Source organism: Cetorhinus maximus, chromosome 2 (genome assembly GCF_964194155.1).
Source record: "Cetorhinus maximus chromosome 2, sCetMax3.hap1.1, whole genome shotgun sequence".
Lineage (NCBI taxonomy): Eukaryota > Metazoa > Chordata > Chondrichthyes > Lamniformes > Cetorhinidae > Cetorhinus > Cetorhinus maximus.
Genome location: NC_135880.1, coordinates 179,796,946 through 179,824,027, shown reverse-complemented (window position 1 = coordinate 179,824,027; position 27,082 = coordinate 179,796,946). Strand labels below are relative to the sequence as shown.

Genomic DNA, 27,082 nt, shown 5'->3' with positions numbered 1-27,082 from the left:
AAATCTTTTTGGAAAAGGAGAATTCTGTGGATGCTGGAGACCTGAAACAAAAACAGAAAGTGAAAGGTCAGAGGCCTGAAACATTAACTCCGTTTCTCTCTCCACAGATCCGAGTATTTCCAGCACTTTTGTTTTTATTTCTCAAATTCTTTCTATTTGAGTTCCATTGCACCCCTGGGGCTGGAACAGCTTCTGACGTCATCACGCCCCCCCCGTGGCAGTACGTGCCGAAAGCACACATCGACCACGCCCCCTTGATCGCGCATGCGGAAACCACGCCCTCTCACACTGCGCCAGGGATCACGCCCCCTTTCGCCGTGCGTGCCTTCGCCGCGCCACTTTTACAGTGCGTGCTTATGTCATTGGGCCGTCGTTCTTGGCCCCCGCCCCCCCCGCGACCCGTCCCCTTGCCATGCGGGCATGCGCAGTCCCGCCGCTTACTCCTCGCAAAAGGGGTCACCACTCGAGTGCCGATGTGATCGCTGGACTTCCCGTTGGTGAATGGCAGGCTTTCTGAACCGGGTCCGGCTCTATCTCTGCTCTTCGATTCGCCGGTTTACGAAACAAACACGAGCAACAGCCGTCCCAGAAATCAACCACGCATCCGTTCCCTTACTCAGCACTTTACCGGCGGTGAGTATTATAGCAATGACGGTGCTCAGTGTGTCACGTGTCACTAGCCGTTATTTATTTAAATGTCTTCTCGCGCCAGACAAACCGTCTCTCTCTCTCCCCCCCCCCCGACTATGCATGCGCCCCCTCCCCATGCGCAGCATTGCAATTGGCCACTCATTAGCATGGGGTCACGTGATCTGAAGGCCGCGGCTCCTCATTGGTTTGATGACACATCTATCAATACGAGCCCCCCCCCCTCCCCCGCTCTCGCTCACCTTGACCAAAGCCGATTGGTTACTGTGCGGTCTAGGGCCCTTGTGATTGGTTAGTTTGAATAGCCAATAGAGGGAGTTGGTGTGCGGGGCAGTTTGGCGGCCAGAGGTCATGTGATGAAAGCGCCAGGACTGTGGCTTCGAGGCCATTTGGCCTATTATGTCTGTGCTGGCTCTACAAGAAAATCCCTTCAGTCCCATTGTGTCTCTACCCTCTCTACAAGAACAATTCCCCCATCCCATTGTGTCTACCCTCTCTACAAGAACAATTCCCCCATCCCATTGTGTCTCTATCCTCTCTACAAGGACAATTCCCCCATCCCATTGTGTCTCTACCCTCTCTACAAGAACAATTCCCCCATCCCATTGTGTCTCTATCCTCTCTACAAGGACAATTCCCCCATCCAATTGTGTCTCTATTCTCTCTACAAGGACAATTCCCCCATCCCATTGTGTCTCTACCCTCTCTACAAGAACAATTCCCCCATCCCATTGTGTCTCTATCCTCTCTACAAGGACAATTCCCCCATCCCATTGTGTCTCTACCCTCTCTACAAGAACAATTCCCCCATCCCATTGTGTCTCTATCCTCTCTACAAGGACAATTCCCCCATCCAATTGTGTCTCTATTCTCTCTACAAGGACAATTCCCCCATCCCATTGTGTCTCTACCCTCTCTACAAGAACAATTCCCCCATCCCATTGTGTCTCTACCCTCTCTCTCTACAAGGACAATTCCCCCATCCAATTGTGTCTCTATTCTCTCTACAAGGACAATTCCCCCATCCAATTGTGTCTCTATTCTCTCTACAAGGACAATTCCCCCATCCCATTGTGTCTCTACCCTCTCTACAAGGACAATTCCCCCATCCCATTGTGTCTCTATCCTCTCTACAAGGACAATTCCCCCATCCCATTGTGTCTCTACCTTCTCTCTCTACAAGAACAATTCCCCCATCCCATTGCGTTTCTACTATCTCTCTCTACAAGAACAATTCCACCATCCCATTGTGTCTCTACCCTCTCTACAAGAACAATTCCCCCATCCCATTGTGTTTCTACCCTCTCGACAGGAACAATTTTCCACAGTTCATCCCCACCTTTCTCCCCTAAGTACTGCAAATATTTTCTCTTCAGATAATTATGAATTCCCTCTTGAAAGCCTTGTTTTAATCTGCCTCCACAATACTTTCAGGCAGTGCATTCCTGATCCTAACCAGGCACTGTGTAAAAACATTTTCCTCATGTCACCACTCCGTTCCTCTAGTTCTCGATCTTTCCACCAATAGGAACAGTTACTCCCTATCTACTCTGTCCATATCTCTGATGGTTTTGAGCACTTCTATCAAATTTCCTCTCGACCTCTTCCTGACTGATGCTGTCACAATAAGAATTGTTCCCAGGTGGTGTGGGCCACAGGCCGTTGAAGTGTACACAGCACCACAGTACAAGCCCACTGAAACAAGTGGAATGCATAGTAAAAGCAAAGCAAGATCCCAGCACCATGGGAGCCTTCTGAGCTGTATGATTCTTTATAAAAATAATTTAGGATTTACAGATCATTTTGTGTAAGTGGTCTATATCAGTGTTTATGAGAAGACCCGTAGTGCTAATATAATACGTCCCGTCCCACATGTTTTGCAGCCAGTGAAGCAGTTTCTTCAAGTTGTTTGTAGGAAACATGGTAATTTGCACACAGCAAGCTCCCACAAACAGCAATGAGATAATCTGTTTTAATGATGTTGATCGAGTGATGAATATTGGCCACAATGCCAATGATACCTTCCCTGTTTTTCTTCAAAATTTTGACCCTTTACTTTCACCTGAGATGGCAGACGGGGTCTCAGTTTAATGTCTCACCCAAAAGACAGCACCCATTTCTTATTCATGGATTTTGATTGCTGCAGGCAAGGCCAACATTTATTGTCCACCCTAATTGGTTTTGAGAGTGGTGAGCCGCCTTCTTAAACCTTCTTTGTGCAAGGTGTGACTCTAACCATTGGAGAGTTTTCCCCCTGATTCCCATTGACTTCAGTTTTGCTAGGGCTCTTTGATGTCACACTCAGTCAAATCATAGAGATCTACAGCACAGAAAAAGGCCCTTCGGCCCATCGACTGCGCCGGTCAAACAAGAACCTAATTATTCTAATCCCATTTTCCAGCACTAGGCCCATAGCCTTGTATGCCATGGCATCGCAAGTGCACATCCAAATATTGCTTAACTGTTATGAGGGTATCTGCCTCTACCACCCTTTCAGGCAGTGAGTTCAAGATTCCCACCACCCTCTGGGTGAAAAAATTCTCCCTTACATCCCCTCTAAACCTCCTGCCCCTTACCCTAAATCTATGCCCCCTGGTTATTGATTCCCTCCACCAAAGGGAAAAGTTCCTTCCTGACTACCCTACCTGTGCCCCTCATAATTTTATACACCTCAATCATGTCCCCCTCAATCTCCTCTGCTCCAGGGAAAATAACCCCAGTCTATCCAATCTCTCCTCATAACTAAAACTCTCCAGCCCAGGCAACATCCTGGTAAATCTCCTCTGCATTCTCACTGGTGCAATCACATCCTTCCTATAATGCAGATTCCAGATCTGCACACAGTACTCTAGCTGTGGCCTAACCAGTATTTTATACAGTTCCAGCATAACCTCCCTGCTCTTATATTCTATGTCTCGGCCAATAAAGGCAAGTATCCCATATGCCTTCTTAACGACCTTATGTACCTGTCCCTTTACCTTAAGGAACCGGTGGACATGCACACCAAGGTCCCTCTGATCCTCGGTAGTTCCCAGGGTCTTACCATTCATCGTATATTCCTGTGCCTGGTTTGTCCTGCCCGAGTGCATCACCTCACTTATCCGGATTAATGCTGCCTTGATGTCAAAGGCAGTTGCTCTCGCCTCTGCCGTTGCCACATCAGAAATGTCATCATGGATTGTCTGCTCAAGTCTGTGGAGTGTGGATCGAATTGACAACCTCCTGTTTTCAAGGTGGGAGTGCTACTGATTGAGCCACAGCTGACGCCTTTGCTCTGTACAAACCTCCCACTCAAATTACCTCTTCTAACCATCCAGAGACTTCAGTACATAATCCATGCTGACAACCGCCAGTGCAGTATTGGTTAGGTGCTGCACTGTCGGACATGCCACCTTTCAACTGAGATGTTAAACCTTGAGGCCACGTCTTCCCTCTTAGATGTGAAAAAAGAAAGACTTGCATTTATACGGTGCCTTTCATAACTACCGGACATCCCAAAGCTTTAAAGCCAATGAAGCGCTTTTGAAGTAATGTAGAAGAGCTTATGTAATGTAGGAAACATGACAGCCAATTTTCACACAATGTGATAATGACCAGATTGTCTGTTTGTGTGATGTTGATTGAGGGATAAATATTGACCAGAACACCAGGAAAAACTCCCCTGAGAGCACAGGCAGGGCGTCCGTTTAAAGTCTCATGAAAGACAGCACCTCCAACAGTGCAGCACTCCCTCAATGCTGATCCTCCAATGGTGGAACACTCCCTCAATACTGACCCTCCAACAGTAGAACACTCCCTCAATACTGACCCTCCAACAGTGGAACACTCCCTCAATACTGAGGCTCCGTGAATGCAGCGCTCCCTCAGTACACACCCTCCGACAGTGCAGTGCTCCCTCAGTACTGACCTCCAACAGTGCAGCACTTCCTCGGTACTGACCTTCCAACAGTGCAGCACTCCCTCATTACTAATCTTCTGACAGTGTAGCTTTCCCTCAGCACTCACACTTCGACAGTGAGGCACCTCCTCAGTACTGACCCTCCGACAGTGCAACCCTCCCTCAGTACTGACGCTCCGACAGTGCAGCCCTCCCTCAGTGCTGACTCTCCGACAGTGCAGCCCTCCCTCAGTACTGACCCTCTGACAGTGCAGCCCTCCCTCAGTACTGACCCTCCGACAGTGCAGCACTCCCTCAGTACTGACCCTCCGTCAGTGCAGCACTCCCTCAGTACTCACACTCTGACAGTGCGGCGCTCCCTCAGTGCTGACCCGCCAACAGTGCAGCACTCCTTCGGGACTGACCCTCCGAAAGTGCCGCACTCCCTCAGTGCTGACCCTCCGACAGTGCAGCACTCCCTTAGTACTGACCCTCCGAAAGTGCAGCACTCCCTCAGTACTGACCCTCCGACAGTGCAGCACTCCCTCAGTACTGACCCTCCGACAGTGCAGCACTCCCTCAGTACTACAGTGGAGTGTCAACCTTGATATTTGGTACTTGATATATCCTGAAATGGGTCAACTCAGTTTCTGCTGAACCTTTACTGAAAAATTCAGCAATGTCATTATCTATGAGATATATTGTTTGCTCTGATCCAGAGGATTTTTGTTCATCTTGCTGAACTGTTCGAAAGTTGTGGTTACGTTGCAGGCCAGATTATAGAGAATTAGTGGCTCCTGAAAAATCAACTTTGCACATATAAAATTTTTGTTTAAAAGCCAGAATTCAAAGGTTGGCCCCTCCCTTTCTTTGGAGCATCGTACAGCCCTCCAAAATTTCTGCTGTCATTCAGTTCTGGCCACAAGCATGTGTGATTTCCATTGCTGCACTATTTAACAATCGTGTCTTCAGCTGCCTGGGCCCTAAGGCCTAGAATTCCCTCTCTAAATCTCTTTGCCTCTCTATCTTTCTCTCTTCCTTTTAAAATGTTCCATAAAACTTAGCTCTTTGGCCAAACTTTTGATCACCAATCCTAGTAACTCTTTACGTGGCTTGGTGCCAAATTTTGTTTCATAATTATTCCTGTGCTACGTTAAAATTGCTATAGAAATGCAAGTAATTGATGTGATTGTGGAAACTTCAGACCTGCGATTGAGACCCTTCCAATAATTGTCAAGTGAATTTTGGTCCTTTGGTGATAGTATCTGCAAACATGTGGATACAGTTACATTAATGGCACTCAGGCTTAACCATCTACCATCTGTAAACTTCGATTCGCCTGAAGCTCTGCTGCTAGCATCCCATCCCACACCAGGCATTGGGTTTGCTGGCCTACATTGGCTCTCAGACCCTCAATGCCTCCAATTTAATATTCTCATTCTTGTGCCTAAACCCCTCCAAGGTCTCACCCTTCCCTATCTCTGCAACCTCCTCCAGTTCCACAACCCAAACAGCGGTGAGAATGTGGAGCTTATTGCTGCAGGTTGAAGCAAATAGTACAGATGCATTTAAGGGAAAACATATGAGGGATAAAAGCAAAATATTGTGGTTGCTAGAAATCTGAAATAAAAACAGAAAGTGCTGGAAAAACTCAGCAGGCCTGGCAGCATCTGTGGAGAGAGAATTAACTCTGTTTCTCTCTCCACAGATGCTGCCAGACCTGCTGAGTTTTTCCAGCATTCTCTGTTTTTATTAAGCATATGGGGGAAAAGGGATTAGAAAGTTACAATGATGGATTTAGAATACGAAAGATGGGAGGGGACTTTAGTGGAGCATAAACACCAGCATGGACTGGTTAGGACAAATGGCCTGTTTCTGTGCCGTATGCCCTACGTATTCCTAACTAACCCTCCGAGATCTCTCCATTCCTTCAATTCCAGTCTTTTATGCATTTCCCAGAATTGAAACCTCTGTCGTCTAGGTCCCAAACTTCTGAATTCTCTAAGTTAGCTCTATCTACCATTTCGAAGAAAGCTTGAATTTCTGTAGCAACTTTCCCAACCTCAAGACATCCCAAAGTGCTTTACAGCCAGTGAAGTCCAGGCACTGTTGTAATGAGGAAATGCAGCAGCAATTTGTACACAGCAAGCTCCTACAAACATCAATGTGATAATGACCAGGTCATCGGTTTGTGAGTTTAATTGAGGAACACATATTGGCCAGGATACCGAGGAACACTCACCTGCTCTTCAAAATAGTTGACTATGATATATTTTACATATATCTGAGAGGAAAGATGGGGCCTTGGTTTAACGTCCCATCCAAAAGTCGACACCTCCTAACAATGCAGCACTCCCTTCAGTACCCCTGTCAATGTGGATTTTGTGCTCAGGTCTCTGAGGTGGGGATTGAACCCACAGCCTTCTGACTAAAAGGCAAGAGAATGCTATCCACTGAGCCCCACTAAGCACACAGTTTTAGGATTCTCCTTTAAAACTATCTCTTTGACCACCCTTTTGGACTTCCTCCTTATACCTATTGCATTAGTTCGACATCCATTTTGGTCTGATTATGCCTCCATGGAGCACTCAAGAAGATTTTTATTCTGTGTTAAAAGGACTATATAAACATGAGTTATTGTTTACTTTAACTGTGATGTAAATCTTTTGATTGCATCTTTCAGGATGCTCAAAATACAAACAGATCCTGTACTGATTTTTCTCTGAATTTACCCTGGTACTTGGTGCTCTGATTTTGGCCTTGATTCTGATGCTAAGTATAAAAACACACAAAAAAAAACCTCCCATTTTTAGAATTGGCTGTAAAAAATGTGACTTTCAAAGTCCTCCTTTGAAAAACTATAATATTCCACCAGAGGGAGTCACACAAACTAAATACATCAGAGATCGAGTTGTCACCATCACAGCACAGATGTAAAACTCCATCCATCACAAAGCAATAGCATATCCAGAAAGGTACTTTTAGCTATCAAATATTTTCAGTCTCATTAGGAATGAATATTATCAGCCAACAATTGGTTGAAGAGTTTAGGAAAGTCAGTTATTTTTCAATAGGCAATAATAAAACTGTAGATAATGGCGCTACTTGGGAATAATTCCATAGAATCACTGAAGGGGGCCATTTGGCCCATCATGCAAGTGCTGGTTCTTTAAAAGGGCTATCTAATTAATTCCAGTCCCTCCTTGCTCTTTTCCCCATAGCCCTGCATATTTTCCCCTCCAAGTATTTATCTAATTCCATTTTGAAAGTTACTGCATTTCAGTTGGTGCATTCCAGATCATCATAACTCACTGGTTTTGTTCATGTCACCTCTGGTTCTTTTGTCAATTACTTTGAACCTGTGTCACCCAGTTACCAACCCTCCTACCTTTGGAACACATTTCTCCTTATTTACTCTATTTTTTTTGAAAAATATACTTTATTCATAAAATATCTGAAGTAACATTACAAAACATTTCTAAATGGCCATCACAGAAAGTGCAATCAGATTCAACTTTTACTCATGGATCATGAGGTGCTTCAATACAATCAATGAACTATTACAGCCATTTCAATATGGTCATTACAGACAGTCAGACAGTGCAATGGTATTGAAGTTATCGACATACATCATGTTGCACTCTGAGGTGCTTCAATACAATTATGATACATTTAGTATTCACTACATACATTCATTGTGAGCTGTACAGCCCGAGGGGTCTACGTAATTCCCAGCCGCTCGGTGCACTATGGCAGAAAGGTCTTAGACAGCGACCCTTCCCCATTGCTCCTTTGCAATGGCTGCCCCAAGCTTTAGTGCGTCCCTCAGCACGTAGTCCTGGACCTTGGAACGTGCCAGTCTGCGACACTCGGTCGGGGACAACCTTATTTACTCTATATTCCACCAGATGGAGTTTCACACAGACAAGGCCACTACATGCTACTCGAGGCAGCTGCACAACAGCCACACACTGTATCTCTCCTCTAGGTGTTTCTTTCTTTATAGGACTACTGCAGCCAAAATAAGTGCACTGTATAAACCTGCTCCCATTGCAAAATAACAACATATCCCAAAAGATGCTTTTGACTGGTAGGTGCTTTGCTTGCACATGCCTGATCATGACACATTTTACCCCATGTTGCATCTGTACTTCGTGGGTATTTTTACCTGTAAAGACATGTGAACACATCAAGGAAAGTACAAAGGGCTGAAACATTTTGGATTGTGCTCACTGCTTTGCATGGAATCAAGAAATTTGACCCGTGACAATATTTATAATTTCAGAACAATAGGACTTGCTTAGGTCAGAAATTTGGTAGCACTATAGTCCTACTGTTAATTCCTCATCCCAAACTGCATTACACGACTAAGCTGCCACCCACCAAACTAAACATCTGCAAGAGAGGACTGGGACACCTTTCCAGGCAGCACAGGTTTGCGCATTTGCCCCGACGTGCCACAACATAACAGTAAAACAAAGCAAAATATGGTGGATGCTGGGAATCTAAAATATAAACAGATTTTTTTTTTAAACATTCATTGATGAGATGTGGGCATCGCTGGCTAGGTCAGCATTTATTAAACAGACAATGCTGGGAAATATTCAGCAGGTCAGGAGACAGAAGGTTGGAGTAGAAATCATTGCAGGGAATGTCTATGAGGGGACAGGTTGGGAGGGGCAGCTAGGGGGTAAGACAGGCTGGCTGTCCGTATCCAAGACAACAAAGAAAGGATAAAATAATTGCAATCACAAAGGAAATCCTTGGTTTCTTTGATCAGCATATTCTTGGTTTGTGGATAAGATAGAAAGCAGACTTTAGGAATTTGAACAGAGAGGCAGAAGAGATGAGAATATAGATGCATTCAAGGACCTTGAAGCAAGGGCAGACATTGAAGAGGATGGGAGAGTGTTAGTCTGGGTATTTTAAGGAGGGGTAAGCACAGCAATTTTGTGGGATTGGACATTGCCTGTGAAAGAATGTCAGAACGTTTAACTAAGGAGAGGCAGTTAAGTCGTATAACTAAACAATTAACTGAAGATGACAAATGGTATTTGGTCAGCAATTAACATTTGGGCATCTTCATGCTGCAGTGTTTAACACAAAATTTGTTTAGTAAATTGCAATGCTTAAATTGCCACAGTTTTAACCTAAGTCTTTGGTTTTTTTCACTTTCCCGAAGGTGTCGCATGCTGTAGTACACTTCTATAGGTGATGTATTTCACCCTGATGGGCATTCTCAGTAGGCATAAATAGTGATTGTTCGTAGACTATTTGGTCAAGAGGAAATCCAAGATACTATGACATCTGGACTTCACAGTGAGGGTCCCTGAATTGAGAGCAATTGAGAACAGGAATCTCAGCCAATTTTGTTTAATTTTTCTTCTCCTCCATAGCCTTCTGACACTGAGGTTTCTGCTACAGTTCCAAATGAAATTAGTTCACTCAGCAATGCTGCCCCAACTGAGATTAGTTAATACATTACTGACCAGTTATCAAACCTGAGAAATATATGCTCTGTGATATTGCATCAGGGCAGTACGTTTACCTATTAGGGGGCTTATTTTGAGTTATTTTTAACCTGTAATAATAAATCTAGAAAGCTTTACAAATTATAATTAATGGAGGTTGGACATATATTATAATTGAATCTTCTTTATATTGAATGTTAAAAAGGCCAATTAGTGCTGAAGGAAGGGAATTCCTCTTGTGCTGGTCACTTTTGCAAAACATTAGCATGAAATCCTATTTTATTTGTGCACAGGCTTTATTTTTGCTAAAACTATTGATTGTAAGAATTTTGCTTCAAGGATGTTCAATAATCTTTATTCATCCCAGCCACAATTTAATCATGTTTTTATCTTTTGTAGAGTTTTCAGCATTTACATTCATTAAGATGCTTGAAGTTCCAAAGAAAGGAGATCCATTCCTCGACTTTGAGAAGAATGGAAAACGCAAGGTATCCTGAAGTGACAAAAGGCTGTACATGTATGTGTGCAGTGCATAACTGACTTGGCTCTGTGTTTCACATCACTGATAAAGCTAAATGTGTTGATGTTTGCTTATCCTGTTTGTAAAGCAACCAAAACATTTCTTTTCTGTCTGCGTAATGAAACCTTGACATTTGGTACAGCCTTAATAAATTTAGTGATCTGCATTCCATTGACATATTTCTAATATATCTATCAGTGTAACTGAGAGAGGGTTTGATTGACTCAAGACAGTGATATGTTATCATGGTTAATGTGTGTGTCATAGAAGTTAACAATTGAAGTCTCTGTTCCTCACGTCCATGAGACCTCCTGCTCCCTTGACCCTATTTCCAGTTGACTGCTGATGCACCCCACAGGAGAGTGTGAGAGGAGAGTGCAAGATGAGGACCCTGGGACAGGCAGTCAGTCAGCAGCACCTAGAGGAGAGTGTGAGAGGAGGACCCCGAGCCAGGCAGTCAACAGCACCTAGAGGAGAGAGCGAGAGCGGGACCTGTTTCTACCTGTCAGAGCCGAAGTGTGACATCAAAGGAAAACAGGTAGGTGATTGGTGGGTATCTCTTCCGTGTCTCTTTTGATTGGCTAAGTGGTTTAAATCAGGAAACGCTATTACAGCTGAAGAGTACACTTAAAAAATTCACTTTTAAAATATTTAACATCAAAATTAATTAATTATAATAGAGATGGCTAGGCAAGCAATGTGTTGCAGCTGTAGTATGTGGGAGCTGGTGGACACTGGTGCGATCCATGGTGACTACATCTGCAGCAAGTGTTGGCTGCTCGAGGAACTTCAGCTTAGAGCTGATGAGCTGGAGTCCAAGCTGCGCACACTGCAACACATCAGGGAGGGGGAGAGTTACCTGGACACTGTGTTTCAGGAGACAGCCACACCTCTTAGATTAAGTACATCAAATTTGGACCATAGTCAGGGACAGAAGGGTGTGACTGCGAGTGAGGCAGGTATGGGGATACAAAATTTAGCTTTGGAGGAGTCTCAGCCAGTGTCCTTGTCCACCAAGTATGAGGTTCTTGCTCCTGGTGTGGGTGAGGGCACAGACTGCAGGGAGGATGAGCAAACTGACCACAGCACCGTGGTACAGGGAGCCATTCAAGTGGGGGGAGAAAAAAGAAATGTTGTAGTAATAGGGGATAGCATAGTTAGGGGGATAGATACTGTTCTATGCAGCAAAGACAGAGAGTCCTGAAGGCTGTGCTGCCTACTTGGTGCCAAGGTTAAGGACATCTCATCTGGGCTGGAGAGGAATTTGGAGTGGGAGGGAAAGGATCCAGTTGTCGTGGCCCACATAGGTACCAACGACATGGGTAGGATTAGGAAAGTGGTTCTGAGGGACTATGAGCAGCTCGGGGCTAAATTAAAAAGCAGAACCACAAAGGTAATAGTTTCCGGATTACTACCTGAGCCACGTGCAAATTGGCGTAGAGTAAATAAGATTAGAGAAGTAAATCCGTGGCTCAAAGATTGGTGTAGGAGAAATGGGTTCTGATTCATGAGGCACTGGCACCAGTACTGGGGAAGGAGAGAGCTGTTCCGTTGGGATGGGCTTCATTTGAACCATGCTGGGACCAATGTACTGACGAATTATATAACAAGGGTTGTGGATAACTAATTAGCGGGGGAGGATTCAATTGAAGGGAAGTTTTAAAAATTTAAAAGAAACGAGAAAACAGAGATGCAGGGTAGTGAAGAGGCGAACGATAATTAAAGTGTGACAGGAAGGGGCAGAAAATATAACAGAAGAGTGCAGCAGAAATTAGAACCAGAATAAGTAATAATGGTAAAAAGTCAAAGCTTAAGGCTCTTTAACTGAACGCACGCAACATTTGTAACAAGATAGATGAGTTGACGGCACAAATAGAAATAAATGAATATGACCTGATAGCTATTACAGAGACATGGTTGCAGGGTGACCAAGACTGGGAACTGAATATTCAAGGGTATTCCACATTCCGTAAAAATAAGCAAACAGGAAAAGGAATTGGCTTTGTTACTAAAGGAAGGTATCAATGTGGTGGTGAGTAGTGATATAGGTGCAATAGATCGTGATGTGGAATCAGTTTGGGTGGAATTAAGGAATAGCAAGGGGAAGAAGTCATGGGTGGAAGTCATCTATAGGTCCCCAAAGAGCTGCCTCACTGTAGGACAAAGTATAAATCAGGAAATAATGGAGGCATGTAAGAAGGGTGCTATATTTGTCATGGGTGATTTTAATCTGCGCATTGACTGAACAAATCAGATTGGCAGGGGTAACATGGAAGACGCATTTGTAGAGAGCATCAGGGATTGTTTCTTAGAGCAATACGTTGCAGAACCTACCCAGGAACAGGCTATTTTAGATCTAGTAATGTGTAATGAGGTGGGATTAATAAGATATCGTAGTTAAGGATCCTCTAGGGGGTAACGATCATAACTTGGTAGAATTTCAAATTCAGTTTGAGGGCGAGAAACTCAGGTCTCAAACCAGTGTCCTCAGTTTAAATAAGGGCAATTACTGAGGTATGAAGAAAGAGTTGTCTAAAGCGGGCTGGGAAAATAGACTTAGGGGAAGGTCAGTGGATGAGTAGTGGCAGACATTTAAGCACATATTTCAAAACGCTCAGCAAAAATTTATCCCGGTCAAAAAGAAGGACTCAATGAGAAGGATGAACCACCCGTGATTAATAAAGAAGAGTATCCAATCAAAAACTAAGGCATACGAAGTGGTGAAAACTAATGGTAGTCCAGAGGATTGGGAATTTTTTAGGAACCAGTAGCGGATGACTAAAAAGCTAATAAAGAGGCAGAAAATTGATTATGAAAGTAAGTTGGCAAGAAATATAAAAACAAACAGCAAGAGCTTCTATGGGTATATAAAAAGAAAGACAGTGGCTAAAGTGAGCGTGGGACACTTAGAGGATGTGACTGGAGAATTGATAACGGGGAACAGGGTGTCATGAAGCTATTAATGTATATAATATTTTGGAAAATGTTTTTCTTTTAAAATAAAGGCTTAGCCTGTGGATGTGTCGTAATTGGATTAAAGTCAGCTAGTCTGGGTGCTTTAATATGTACTAGTTTTGAGATGTAAACAGAGAGGTAGAGTGCATTTGCATTTTTTGAATACACCATTCAAGAAGCAGGGTGAAAACTGATGCCAATCTAGCAGCTATCAAGCAATATGTTTATATTACTAATAAAATTGGTACAATGAAAGGGGTTTCATTGTTAAAAAGTGGAGTTCAAAGAGGCTGGTGATACAATGAGAATTTGTATTCAATCAGTGGTGGTAGGTATAACTTTAGCAGCTTTCAGGTGTGCAGAGCAGAGGAAATGTTAGATCAAAAGGCAGCTGTAAGCCTCCAATTGGCTCCACAAGAACCAAAGTGAAAAGCAGCTCATTTTGAATTCGTACAGTGAAAATGCTTTGCCTGGTGTCTGGTTAAGTCTGTGGGTTGCTGTTACCTTATTGGAGATTAGTTTGGCAATTAATTAAAAGTTATGATAGTAGTAACTTGTAGCCACGTGTATATATATTGTAACCTGTATAAATTAATAAAATGTTTAATTTAGTTTAATGTAAAACCTCGAGAACTGGTGGTCTGATTCCTGAACTTAGAGTTGCATCTCAAACATCATAATTATAGGTTATGACATTTGTTTAAAGTTTCCCTCTGGGATTTTTAAATAACTCAGCTTTACCAACTGCTTCGGTCATAACACAGGGAAATGGCAGATAATTTAAACCAATATTTTGCATCGGTCTTCACGGTGGTAGACACTATAAACATCCCAAAGATATCAGATAAGCAAGGAGCTAAAGGGAGGAAAGATCTTGTAACAGTCTGTATCACGAGGGACAAAGTATTTGACAAACTAATGGGACTAAAGGCAGATAAATCGCCAGGACCTAATGACCTGCATTCAAGAGTTTTTAACGAACTGGCTACAGAGATAGTGGCGGTATTGGTCGAAATATTCCAGAACTCACTCGATTCCGGGAGGGTGCCAGTGGATTGGAAAACTGCTAATGTGACTCCCCTCTTCAAGAAGGGAGGGAGACAAAAAGCCGGAAACTTTAGACCAGTCAGCCTAACATCTATAGTTGGGAAAATGCTTGAGTCCATTATTAAGGAAGAAATAGTAGGACATTTAGAAAAGCTTAATGCAATCAAACAGAGTCAGCATGGTTTTGCGAAAGGGAAATTATATTTGACAAATTTGCCAGTGTTCTTTGAAGATATAACAAGCAGAGTTGATAAAGGGGAATTGGTAGATGCAGTGTATTTGGATTTCCAGAAGGCATTCAATAAGGTGCCACATAAAAAGTAATTGCACAAGATAGGAGCTCCCGGTATTGGGGTAATGTAATAGCATGGATTGAGGATTGATTTTCACACAGAAGACAGAGAGTCAGGATTAATGGGTCTTTTTCAGGTTGGAAAGACGTAACTAGTGGTGTGCCACAAGGATCAGTCCTGGGGCCTCAATTATTTACTATCCATAATAATGAATTGGAGGAGGGGGCAGAGTGTAATGTATCCAAATTTGCTGACAATACAAAAATAGGTGGGAGGGCATTTTGTGATGAGGACATAAGGAATCGGAAAGGGGATGTAGACAGGCTGAGTGAGTGGGAAAAAACTTGGCAGATGGAGTCTAATATAGGAAAGTGTGAGGTCATGCACTTTGGTGGGAAGAATCAAAAGACAGACTATTATTTAAATGGAGAGCAACTCTAAAAAAGTGCAGCACAGAGGGATCTGGGTGTTCTTGTGCATGAAACACAAAAAGTTAGCATGCAAGTAATTAAGAAGGCAAATGGAATTTTGGCCTGTATTGCTAGGGGGTTGGAGTTTAAAAATAGGGAAGCCTTGTTACAACTGTATAGGGTGTTGATGAGGCTGCACCTGGAATATTGTGTACAGTTTTGGTCCCCATATTTAAGAAAGGATATACTGGCATTGAAGGCAGTTCAAAAGAGATTCACTAGGCTGATTCCTGGGATGAAGGGGTTGACTTATCAAGAACGGCTGAACAGGTTAGGCCTTTATTCATTAGAGTTTAGAAGAATGAGGGGTGATCTTATTGAACGTATGAGATTCTGAGGGGGCTTGACAGGGTAGATGTTGAGAAGATGTTTCCACTAGTCGGAGAATCTCGAACTAGGGGACATAGTTACAGAATAAGGGGACACTCATTTAAAACTGAGATGCAAAGGAATTTCTTCTCTCAGAGAGTCGTGAATATCTGGAATTCTCTGCCCCAGAGAGTTGTGGAGGCTGGATCACTGAAAGTATTTAAGGAGGAGGTAGATAGATTTTTGAAATATCAGGGAGTTGAGGGTTATGTGGAACTGGCACAAAAGAGGATTAGAGGCCTGGGGCAGATCAGGAATGATCTTATTGAATGGTGAGGCAGGCTTGAGGGGCTGAATGGCCTACTGCTCCAATTTCTTATATTATCTCTTTCTGGCTCCCAAGCTAAATGATGTTCCAAATGGTTTCCTTTGCTGAAGTACTGTCTACCACCTAATCAAAAGTGCTGTCATCAATGCTTCTCAAAAAATCCACACTTGACCCTGCTCCTTCCAAACTACCATCCCATTTCCAATCTTCAATTTCTCTTCAAAGTCCTTGAACACATCACCTCCCGAATCCATGCTTATCTTTCCCATAGCTCTGTGTTTGAATCTCTCCAATCTGATTTCCACCCTACCGCAGCACCAAAATAGCCCAAATCAAAGTCACATATGTAGTCCTCCATGACTATGACCACAGTGCATTCCCCCTCCTCCTCTGCCTTGACCTGTCTATAAACTTTGACCTGATTGACCAGACTGTCCTCCTCCAACATCTCTCCTGTGTTGTCCAGCTGAGTTGGACTACCATTGCTTCAGATGTCTGATAGTACTTTACAGCCAATGAATACTTTTGAAGTGTAGTCACTATTATAATGTAAAAAACAGAGCAGCCATTTTGTAAACAACAAGCTCCCACACACAATGTGATAGCGAGCAGATACTCTGAATTTTTTTGGGTGATATTAATTGAGAGATAAATATTGGCAAGCACACTTGAGAGAACTCCCTTCCCCTTCTTCAAAAGAATGCCATGGGATCTTCTATGTCCCCCTGAGAGGGCAGACAGGGCCTTTCTTTAACATATCCTCTGTGTAGAATGGCGCCTCCCTCGATCTTGTGTTCAGATTGTCAGCCTTGATGTTGTGATCAAGTCTCTGGGCTGGGTATTGAACTCACAACCTTCTGACTCAGAGACAAGGCTGTTGCTCACAGAGGCAGGGCTGAAGTTTCGACAGTTGAAGAAAGCTCCTGGTGAACAGTGATCCCAATGAAAGATGTCTCAGAGCAGAAATTCAGGGGCATCACGCAAAAAAAATTTCTACAAAAAAATGTTTCTGTTTCCAGTCTAACAACAGGTCTAAAGCTCAAAACAAATAACCAGCATAGATGTGAGGTGCACTTCTAAATGTGCAGATATCTCCCTCTATAACATTTGGAATCTTTAAAGGGAGTGCACGATACAAAATAAAGACATCTAAATCCATACAGGTTCTGGGTGTGAGTCAATTACAACAACAATTGGCATTTATATAGCACCTTTCACATTATATAGCAACACAAGTCACTTCACACAAGCATTACGAAGCAAGATTTGACACTGAGCCGCATGTCAAAAGCTTGGTCAAAGAAGTTGCTTTTAAGGATCCTCTTAAAGTAGGCAAGAGAGGCAAAGAAGATTAAGGAGGGAATTCTGGAGTTCAGGGTCTAGGCAGCTGAAACCATGGCCACCAATAGTGCAGCAATGAAAAAGGACACGAGGCCAAATTTGGAGGAATGCAGAAATCTAGGCGGATTGTAGGGCCGGTGGAGGTTACAGCAATAGGAAGGGGGGAGGCCATGGAGTGATCTGAAAACAAGAATGGGAATGCATTGCCAATGTGGGAACCAATGTAGGTCAGCAAGCACGGTGGGTGATGGGAGCTCTTTCTCAGCAGCTATACATTTACCAAGTATAGAAAACAGGGAGGGTACTGTCCCCATTCATTTAAATTTAAATTGAGGTTAGGTGGGTTAATAAAGGCCTGGTAAAATTCCAAGTCACCTGCTGCAGACACAAAAGAGTTCTGCAGGTTCCTCCTAACTTGTTTGTGTATCTTTATTGTGTTTAATTGGTTTGAAGAAAGTGATCTCACCTACTCAAAACCAATCTTATGCACCCAATCATGTAATGATATTGATGGCAGATAATGATGGTGATCTGTTTCTTCCTTGGGTGAGATGGTGGTAATAAGAAGCCTGCAGAAGAGAAAGGAGAGAGAAAAGTTCATTTTTTGGTACACCTTAACACATTCTCTTTACAGGAAAGACAGTTTATTTAGGTGTTTAGAAATGACAGAAAACATTGCCACAAGATGGTGAGCTTAAATCTTTACTCTTCCTCTTTACAGTTCAATGGATGAAGCCACTTATGAAAAACTTGCAGAGGAAACACTGGACCTTTTAGCTGACTTCTTTGAAGATCTCGCAGATCTGTCTTTTGTTCCAAAAGACTATGATGTATCATTTGTGGTAAAACTCAACTGTCTGCATTTCATTGTTTCATTTCAATCACCTTTTAAGGCACAAGAAATCTTTCTGTTTCCACTCTGTTTAATGGCCATGTAATTGAGGTAGGCTGCTGTCAATTTTCTATTAATACAGCCAGATGTGAGGAAGCCCCATAACTATAATTTGTAGGAAGGTGCCAAGTGGAAGTCAAGTCCTTGTCCATCACACCCGAGATTACCATTGTTCCCAATCAGTGCTTAACTCATATATTGGCTGCTCAACATTCGTAATCATATTGACACACAGACAGTGGGGCAGGGTCACTGATTAACACAATACGCCTTATTACTAAATATAGCGACAGCAACAACTTGGATTTATATAATAGCTCTAATGTAATAAAACATCCCTAGACATTTCACAGGAGCAATTATCAAAAAAAAAAGACACCCGAGCCGTATAAGGAGATATTAGGAAAGGTGATCAACTCCTTTGTCAAGAGGTAGATTTTAAGGAGCATCTTAAAGTTGGAGAGAGAAGCAGAGAGGTTTAGGGAGGGAATTCTAGAGCTTAGGGCTGAGGCAGCTGAAGGCACAGCCACCAATGACGCAATTAAAATCAGGAAATGCTCAAAAGATCAGAATCTTAGTTTGTGGAAACAAATGCAACAGTTTATTGTACACAATTTCTTCAGATGCAACTAAAAGTATTTCCCACTGTTAACCAGACATCTTTTAAAGGAAAGAATCACAATTAGGGACAAAAATAGATTGAAGTAAAGCAAAGGATGTTATTTGTGCCAACTTGGGCTTTTTTATGAGGAAAGATTAAACATTTTTTTCAGAGAGAAATGATTTATGTGGGACAAACTTATACAGAAAGCACACTTAGAAGCAACAGGCTACCGCTGTATACGCACATTAGTCATACAATTCTGACCAGTCAGATGGAATATAAAGAGCAAGTCGTGAAACCGTTCTTTTCCTGATTATTGTACAAAATATGCAATTTAATATCAAGTACTTGCATTTAACTTTCAAGTCATAACAAAGAAACTTAGTTTATTTCCAGACTATGTTATGTGAGTTTACTTAAACAATTGGTTCAGCCCAGTAAAACATACACAATATTGACATGCAATGCGCCTATATTAATACTTGCATGTTAAACTGCAGTTTTGAGAGATACACAACTGACTGCCTTTGCATCCCAAAGCATGGAAATCAGCTGGAATGGCTGGCTTGACTATAATGCAGACCTTTGCTCGTAACTGATGGAAGCTGAGGGCTTTGCACCAGTCGGCTAACCTATCTTGGACTCTGATTATATTACAATCCTGTCGTTGGGACAAGTTTGCGATAAGCTCCAAAGGCACCGATATACATCTCACAAACTGGGTTTCTACAGCATTCCAACTGTAGGCCACCATGGCCCACCATCATAAAATTGGTCACTACTATAGATCGCAGCGTATGTATCAACCTTTGAAACTTCAAAAAATCCTTCCAAAAATATGGGTTGATTTTCGCACTCAGTATAAAATGTGAACCATGAGTGGTCGCTGTTTTGAAATGTGAGATTTCTGTTTGTCAAGTCACTATGCATGGTCTGCTCTGTGTGCACGTGTTAAACTCCCATGCAACTTGGTAACATGGCCCGTATCGCCTGCTTGATCCCATTCTAAGATGAATATAACCCTAAACAATTACTTCTGAGCTGAAAAATTGAGGTTGACTCCTAAAGTGAGTATAGTCCTAAATATGCATTTGTTAGCTGAGAAGTGGGGAGTCAACTTATATTCCGAGCATAGGCCTAAGTATACATTTTGGACTCCAAAAACAGGGGTCATCTTATACACTACCCCATCAATTACCGCCCCATCTGTCTACTCTCGATCATCAGTAAAGTAATGGAAGGAGCCATCAACAATGCTATCAAGCGGCACTTGTTTAGCAATAACCTGCTCACTGACGCCCAGTTTGTGTTCCATCAAGGCCACTCAGCTCCTGACTTCTTTAGAGCCTCGGTTCAAACATGGACAAAAGACCTGAATTCCCGAGGTGAGGTGAGAGTAACTGCTCTTGAAATCAAGGCAGCATTTGAGAGAGTGTGGCATCAGTGAGCGCTAGCAAAACTCTAGTCAATGGGAATCAGGGGAAAAACTCTTTGCTGGTTGGACTCTTACATAGCACAAAGGAAGATGGTTGGGTTTGTTTTAGGTCAGTCATCTCAACTCCAGGTCATCACTGCAGGAGTTCCTCAGGGTAGCGTCCTAGGCCCAACCATCTTCGACTACTTCATCAATGACCTTCCTTCCATCATAAGGTCAGAATTGGGGATGTTTGCACAATGCCCAGCACCATTCGCGACTCCTCAGATACTGAAGCAGTCCATGTCCAAATGCAGCCAGACCTGGACAATATCCATGCTTGGCCTGACAAGTGGCAAGTAGCATTTGCACCACACAAGTGTCAGGCAATGACCATCTCCAGCAAGAGAGAATCCAACCATTGTCCCATGATGTTCAATGGCAGTACCATCACTGAATCCCCCACTATCAACATCCTGGGGGTTACCATTGACTAGAAACTGAACTGGACTGGCCATAAAAATACTATGGCTACTGTAGCAGGTCAGAGGCTAGGAGTCGTGTGACAAGTAACTCACCTCCTGACTCCCCAAAGCCTGTCCTCCATCAGCAAGACACAAGTCAAGAGTGTGATGGACACTTGCCTGGATGAGTCCAGCTCCCACAACACTCAAGAAGCTTGACCCTGTCCAGGACAAAGTAGCCCACTTGATTGGCATCACATCCACAAACATTCACTCCCTCCATCATCGACGCACAGTAGCAGCAGTGTGTACCATCTACAAGATGTACTTCAGGAATTCACCAAGGCTCCCTCGACAACACCTTCCAAACCTATGACCACTACCATCTAGAAGGACAAGGGCAGCAAATAGATGGGAACACCACCACCTGCAAATTCCCCTCCAAGTCACTCACCATCCTGGCTTGGAAATATATCGCCGTTCCTTCACTGTCGCTGGATCAAAATCCTGGAACTCCTTCCCTAACAGCACTGTGGGTGTACCTACACCACACGGATTGTAGCAGTTCAAGAAGGCAGCTCACCACCACCTTCTCAAGGGCAACTAGGGCTGGCCCAGCCAGCTAAGCCCACATCCCGTGAATGAATAAAAGAAAACACCAAGTCGACTTATGTGCTGTGATCTACAGTATTTTTGAAGTTTAATCAAAATTGTTAGATCCGAGAATGCCGCATGCTTTTGCTATTCAACTATAATTAATAAATAAAACTGAGGAAAGAATGTTTGACTTTGAACCTGTGGCTGAATTAAATCTGTAAGCACTGCTCTAATTATTGCCTGTCCTCAAACCCCACTTCTCCACTCGATCTTAACTCCCTAAAAAGCCACTGGAGATCAACTAATATTTGTAAAATATTCTTCTGAACAACTATATTTTTACTTTTTTTCAGAATGGTGTGTTGACAATAAATATGGGAGGAGGCCTGGGGACATATGTGATTAATAAACAGACTCCAAACCGACAGCTCTGGTTATCATCTCCCATCAGGTACACAGTAAATGCAGAATAAAGCACTTAAAAAAACATTATATGGCGCATAAGTAGGTTGATAGGCTTTTATGTTTTCTTCCCTTAGGGCAGTATTTTCTGCTTGACAGGCAGGCATGCGCCCGACCCAAATGAGCGTAAAATGACGCGTAATGACATCCCACAAGTGTCCCAACGTCATCACGCACTCGCACGATATTTCGATCGGCGCCTGCCGACAATTTAAGGCCATTAGCAATCTAATTGAATTAAATTTTTCACTGCCTGTCCAAGCTTATGGTTAGCAGGCAGGCACAGTAATCACAGTAACCAAGCGGCCTTTGCATTTTTATGTGAAACCTCACCCACGGGCGAGATGTGGTTTCAATCCGTCATTAAAAAAAAATTTAAATTTTCATACTAATTTCTAACATGTCCCTGCTCATGTTACAGTCATGTGACAGAGTCAGATGAGGGGACACTTTTTTTAACATCTAAAAATGCTTTATTTGGAACTTTTTATATCTTCATCTCCCTGAGGCAGCTTTTTGCTTCAGGGAGCTTTTCCTGCGCACATGCACGAAGTTCCCTGCTCGCCCTCCTCTTCCCCCCCCCCAGGACACAGGCAGTGCTGAGTGCTGCAGCGCGCCTTTCAAGCTGGGCGAGCTTTAATTGGCTCACCAGCATGAAATCACGGTCCGGCCCCGATCGCAGGCAGCGGTGGGCTTCCGGACCACCCCTGCCCAGCCCACCCAACGAGGTAAAAATTCTGGCCTTAATCTACACTCCACATGACAGCCTCCCCTTTCAGAGCCAGCTTCTTTCACCCTGTCTCCCTGAAGTAGCAATAAACACCTGAAAATAATTTTCTTGTTCAAACTGGCCGCTGGAGTTTACTCACGGTTTATTGTGTTCTGGAAGTCATTTGGAAAAAATAAATTTGTAATTGCTTCTCTAGCCTGATTATCTCCACCTGCCCAGATTGATGGAAATTTTGGGGGGGGAAACTGCAAACTATCTTATTAATGTTGTCCCTGTTGCTTGCTGTACATCATGGAGCACCACCTGCCAGCTAAGACCAGTCAGCGAGAGAGCAATGGCACGCTCTCGCCCAGAAGATGGTGCGAATGCACACGTGCCCAGGAGTCACTATCTGCTTGAGCCCCAGGGTGAACAGCACAAAGCCAAGAGCAGGACCTAGTAGAAAATTTTACTTCTTTCCCCACAATGACCTGAATTTTAACCCTCCCACCACTCACCCAGAGAGAATGGTGTATGGGGAGGGGCTGAAGTTAGAAAATTCCATCTCCCAGCTCCAACCTGTCACATTCCCAGAGCCGTCATCGTCGATGGGGAAGACAGTGTCCTACTTAACATTCAAAAGCCGCAGCTTGATGACATGATCCTAACTTCATGCCGGGGTTGGCCTGTAACATCTGCAGCCCGGCAGCAGAACTGCAACGCGAGAAACCATGGGAGGCCACAGTAAGCTGGAGAAGTTTTCCTCTGTTTAAACTCCTCGTGGGTTGGGAGGAGCTGGAATGTGCTCCTTCCCACAAGAAATCCTTAGACCCCACCAGACCTGCGCACCTCCACGCCCACTCCGAATCAGACTGGTGTGATCCTGGCTGTGCCCTCCTACCACCAAAATCCCACTCCCGCCTGCCAGGCAAGTGTCTGTCAGCTGAGAGTCCAGAAACTTTCATTTAACTGAGGCCCTGCCATTGAGTTGTGATGATGTAAGGATTAAAAATGTGCCTGTGTTCTCATTCAATCATTTTCTGTACATCTTTCCTCAGTGGGCCTAAACGATACGATTGGACTGGGAAAAAATGGGTCTATTCTCACGATGAAGTTTGTTTACATGACCTGCTCACAAAAGAGTTCTCTACACTATTCAAGGCCAAAGTGGATGTACTTTCAGCAGCAGATGTCAGTGATGTGTGACTCAGCAGCAAAATCTAAGAATTGTTTCCAAAAAGATGTTTTATAGAAGATACACCCTGTTGTAATTATTATGTATGAATCCATTTTTCTTGTGACAGGCTCTGGCATGCTGTAAAGATTGCAATCAAACTATATTATTCCGAAGTAAATTGCCCTGTTGCAGCGGAGTTATGCTTATCGCCAAGGGTTTGAAATTCTTCGATACAGTTAATGTGTGAAGGGATGTGTTTTGTTTTTGCACATTTGGGTTAAAAAGGTTTCTTTTTGTGCCTGAAGTAATTGTGAATATTAAGTGCCTACTGATGTTCCAAGATAATTTGTTAGTTTTTTTTTTCTAAATTTAGAATAGCCATAAATATACAATCTATCAAGCAATAATAATGCTGGGTGTTTGGCTAACTTGCTTCCTGTCAACCTTGACAAGTCTCCTGCCATTTTATAGTGTTACAGCCCTAGAATTCAAGTTTCAATTCCTGTTGTGATTTAACTTGGAAAATCTCTCTTTTAAAATTGCGATTTGATTATGATTTATCGAAGAAGGACCAAATGTGTAAATTCCCACATCCAAGTTCCAGCAGGGAGTCACACTCAAAGGGAGAGTGGGACGGAGAATTGATGATTCGGCATTACAACCCCATTTCCAGCTCCCTGCTCTAAACCCAAGATAGTCAATTTGCTCAAACGTTAAAACCACAAATGCTCCATGGAAACAGCTGTAACTTTTTCTTATATTTTCTTGTATTCATTGTTCACAGTTATTCGGTAAGTCAGATTTCTATATTGCACGCTGGAATTCAGCGGGAACGAGTGCCAAAACAAAAACAGAATTACCTGGAAAAACTCAGCAGGTCTGGCGGCATCGGTGGAGAAGAAAAGAGTTGACATTTCGAATCCACATGACCCTTCAACTGAACTCTGTTGAACTCTGGAGTTCTGTTGAAGGGTCATGTGGACTCGAAACGTCAACTCTTTTCTTTTCCACCGATGCTGCCAGACCTGCTGAGTTTTTCCAGGTAATTCTGTTTTTGTTTTGGATTTCCAGCATCTGCAGTAGTTTTTTGTTTTTATCTTAGGAAAGAGTGCCACCCTTGTTTCCACAACCGCTGAAATTGCCCTCTTCACCCTAGATGCTGGGGCACTTTGTCCTTATATCACTGCTGGGAAATTGTTCTCAAACTTACCCACCACTTGAAAGGCACCAAGAACTATTTCGTTCACCAAGAACTATTTCGTTTACCGTAACCAAAGGTCATTTGTCCTGTCTTTCAGCACCAAGATACAATTTTAACACAGGAGCTGGTTGGATGGGTAGACAACACCTGTAGTAAACCAAAATGATTAGAGATGAGACAGGAGGAATGATCCCTGTACTATTGCTTTCCAGTTTTGTGGCTGTGGTTGGCTATATAGCCTACCAATTCTCAAATCAAACTGGGTCCTCAGTTGGTGTTGATAGGTCTTCGACCTGAAACATTGGAGGAAGTTTTACTACCCCAAAGCCGGCATATTTGCAGCTGGTTGGGGGGAGGGGGCACATAAAATAGAAGGGGTGGCCAGCCCATAGCCTTTCCGCCCACTCCCAACCTGTCCGCTATAATACAGTGGACGGGTAAGGCATTACCCAGCCTATCCATCCTTAGGCCTATTGAGGCAAATAATGGCCAGTTAATGGCCTGTTTCCATTCCCATCGTGATAATATGTGCAGCTGGAGAAGATGGAACAAAGGAGGACAGCCTAATACTTCACCATCTCAGGTGAAAAGGTGGGAAGGAAAGGGGGGTACCTCCTTTAGGGGGTATCCTATACCCATCAGGGGTCATCCCTCTGTGACTCCACCCATGCCTTGACCTCCAAAACCTGACCCCCTCCCGGGGTCCCCGATCCTTCCCTGACCAAGAATTCTGAGCTCACCTCTTAAGTCTGGCGCCCACAGATCTTCTCCTCAGGACTGCTAATAGTCCCAGCACCGGCCATGACTGAGTTCAGTCAGATTAGCCAGCAGCTCTCTGAGGTGAGACTTCCTTTCCCTGAGGGGCGGAAGCCCCACAATTAAATTAAGGCCACCCCCAGGGTATTATCACTGTGGGGCAACTTTCTTTAAAGGGGGGGGGGGGCAGTGGCATACACAAGCAGTATTGCCCCTCGTAAAATTCAGCCTATTAACTCTGTTCCCCACTCCACAGATTCTGCCAGATTTGCTGAGTATTTTCTGTGTTTATTTTACCTTCGGGTGTGAAATTCCCAAGCCCCATCTCCGCCCTCTCCACAATTTGCCATCTGTGATTTACTTTTATTGCAATGAGTTCATCGAAAGGCAAGCAAAGTTAGCTTTGTTTACCACCCACATGAGACACATTGGACTGTCAACTAAAACACAGCACTCATCATCCCTTCTGAGAACTGGTGAAACTCAACATTCGTGGGTGAATTTGAGTAACTCTGACTACCCCCACCCTCAGCAGATGGCTGAGAATCAGGTATTCGTACCACCCACAACCATTCTGACTAATAACATATTGACAAGCCACTAGTGCGCTGAATTTTAGAGTGTAGCTGCGAGGAGGCGTATTACTTGCTCAATGTAAATTTAGAGTAGTAATTATGTTAAGTTTCAGGAGGTAATTTGCAATAAAGTGGGAAATGGGCCAAGGCCACAGGAAGAAAAAAAGTTTATTTATTCATGAGAATCTGATTTACAATAAAAACCCTGAATTGTACATGGGAATTGGAAAGTCACGATTTGTTTCAATTACATTAGAAACATGCATGTCATTTTTATAATCTGTGTATATAAGCAATAACTTGCACTTGCTTACTGCTTTTAATGTAATGTAACACCCACCAGGCTGAATCAAGTCAGCAGCTGGTGAGAAGGTTGAAGATACCCTCAAGGTTCATCTAACATTGACCTCAAGTACTCCTTCAGAACCCACAAGGAAAGATGCAGCAATTCAATAAATGACCAGATACTCTTTTCATCTTAGTCGAGGGATAAATATTGAGCAGGACACTGGGGAAGAAACCCCCTGCCTTTCTTCAAATTGTGCCATGGGATCTTATGTGTCCACCCAAGAGGCCATACAGGGCATTGGTTTACTGTCTCCTCTAAGAGATGGTACCTCCATCAGTGCAGCACTCCTAGGCATTGTTTGGAATGTGAGCTTGGATTTTGTTGGAGGTGAGAGTGCTACCCACTAAGCCACAACATGTCTGATAATTCACTTCATTTATTATTGATGTAATTTACATACGAATTAGGAGCAGGAGTAGGCGATTCGGTTCCTCGAACCTGATTCGCCATTCAATAAGATCGACTCCACATTCTGCCTACCCCCAATAACCTTTGACTCCCTTGTTAGCGAAGAATCTTTCTACCTCTGCCTTAAAAATATTCAATGACCCTGCCTCCACCGCTCTCAGGGGAAGAGAATTCCAAAGATTTACGACCCTCTGAGAGAAAAAATCTCACCTCCA

The 27,082-nt window shown here is 43.4% G+C and overlaps 2 protein-coding genes across 4 annotated transcripts in view; both read left to right on the top strand.

Annotated features, from left to right (window-relative positions):
* Nucleotides 1-27,082, top strand: part of LOC144668223 (phosphatidylinositol 4-phosphate 5-kinase type-1 beta-like) — a 387,051-nt gene that overhangs the window by 160,827 nt on the left and 199,142 nt on the right. The window lies entirely within an intron of this gene.
* On the top strand, nt 427-26,344 carry fxn (frataxin). Its single transcript, XM_078530086.1, has 5 exons — nt 427-633; nt 10,396-10,484; nt 17,981-18,101; nt 21,584-21,681; nt 23,460-26,344. Exons 1-5 carry the CDS (start codon nt 502-504, stop codon nt 23,605-23,607), a joined length of 588 nt encoding a protein of 195 aa, XP_078386212.1. The 5' UTR covers nt 427-501; the 3' UTR covers nt 23,608-26,344.

What these genes read in the sequence shown, in the direction of transcription:
- fxn (XM_078530086.1), top strand. Translation starts at nt 502, where the DNA reads ATGGCAGGCTTTCTGAACCGGGTCCGGCTCTATCTCTGCTCTTCGATT. An exon ending in AGAAGAATGGAAAACGCAAG is followed by an intron (nt 10,485 to 17,980) that starts GTATCCTGAAGT and finishes TCCTCTTTACAG; the next exon opens with TTCAATGGATGAAGCCACTT. An exon ending in ACTATGATGTATCATTTGTG is followed by an intron (nt 18,102 to 21,583) that starts GTAAAACTCAAC and finishes ACTTTTTTTCAG; the next exon opens with AATGGTGTGTTGACAATAAA.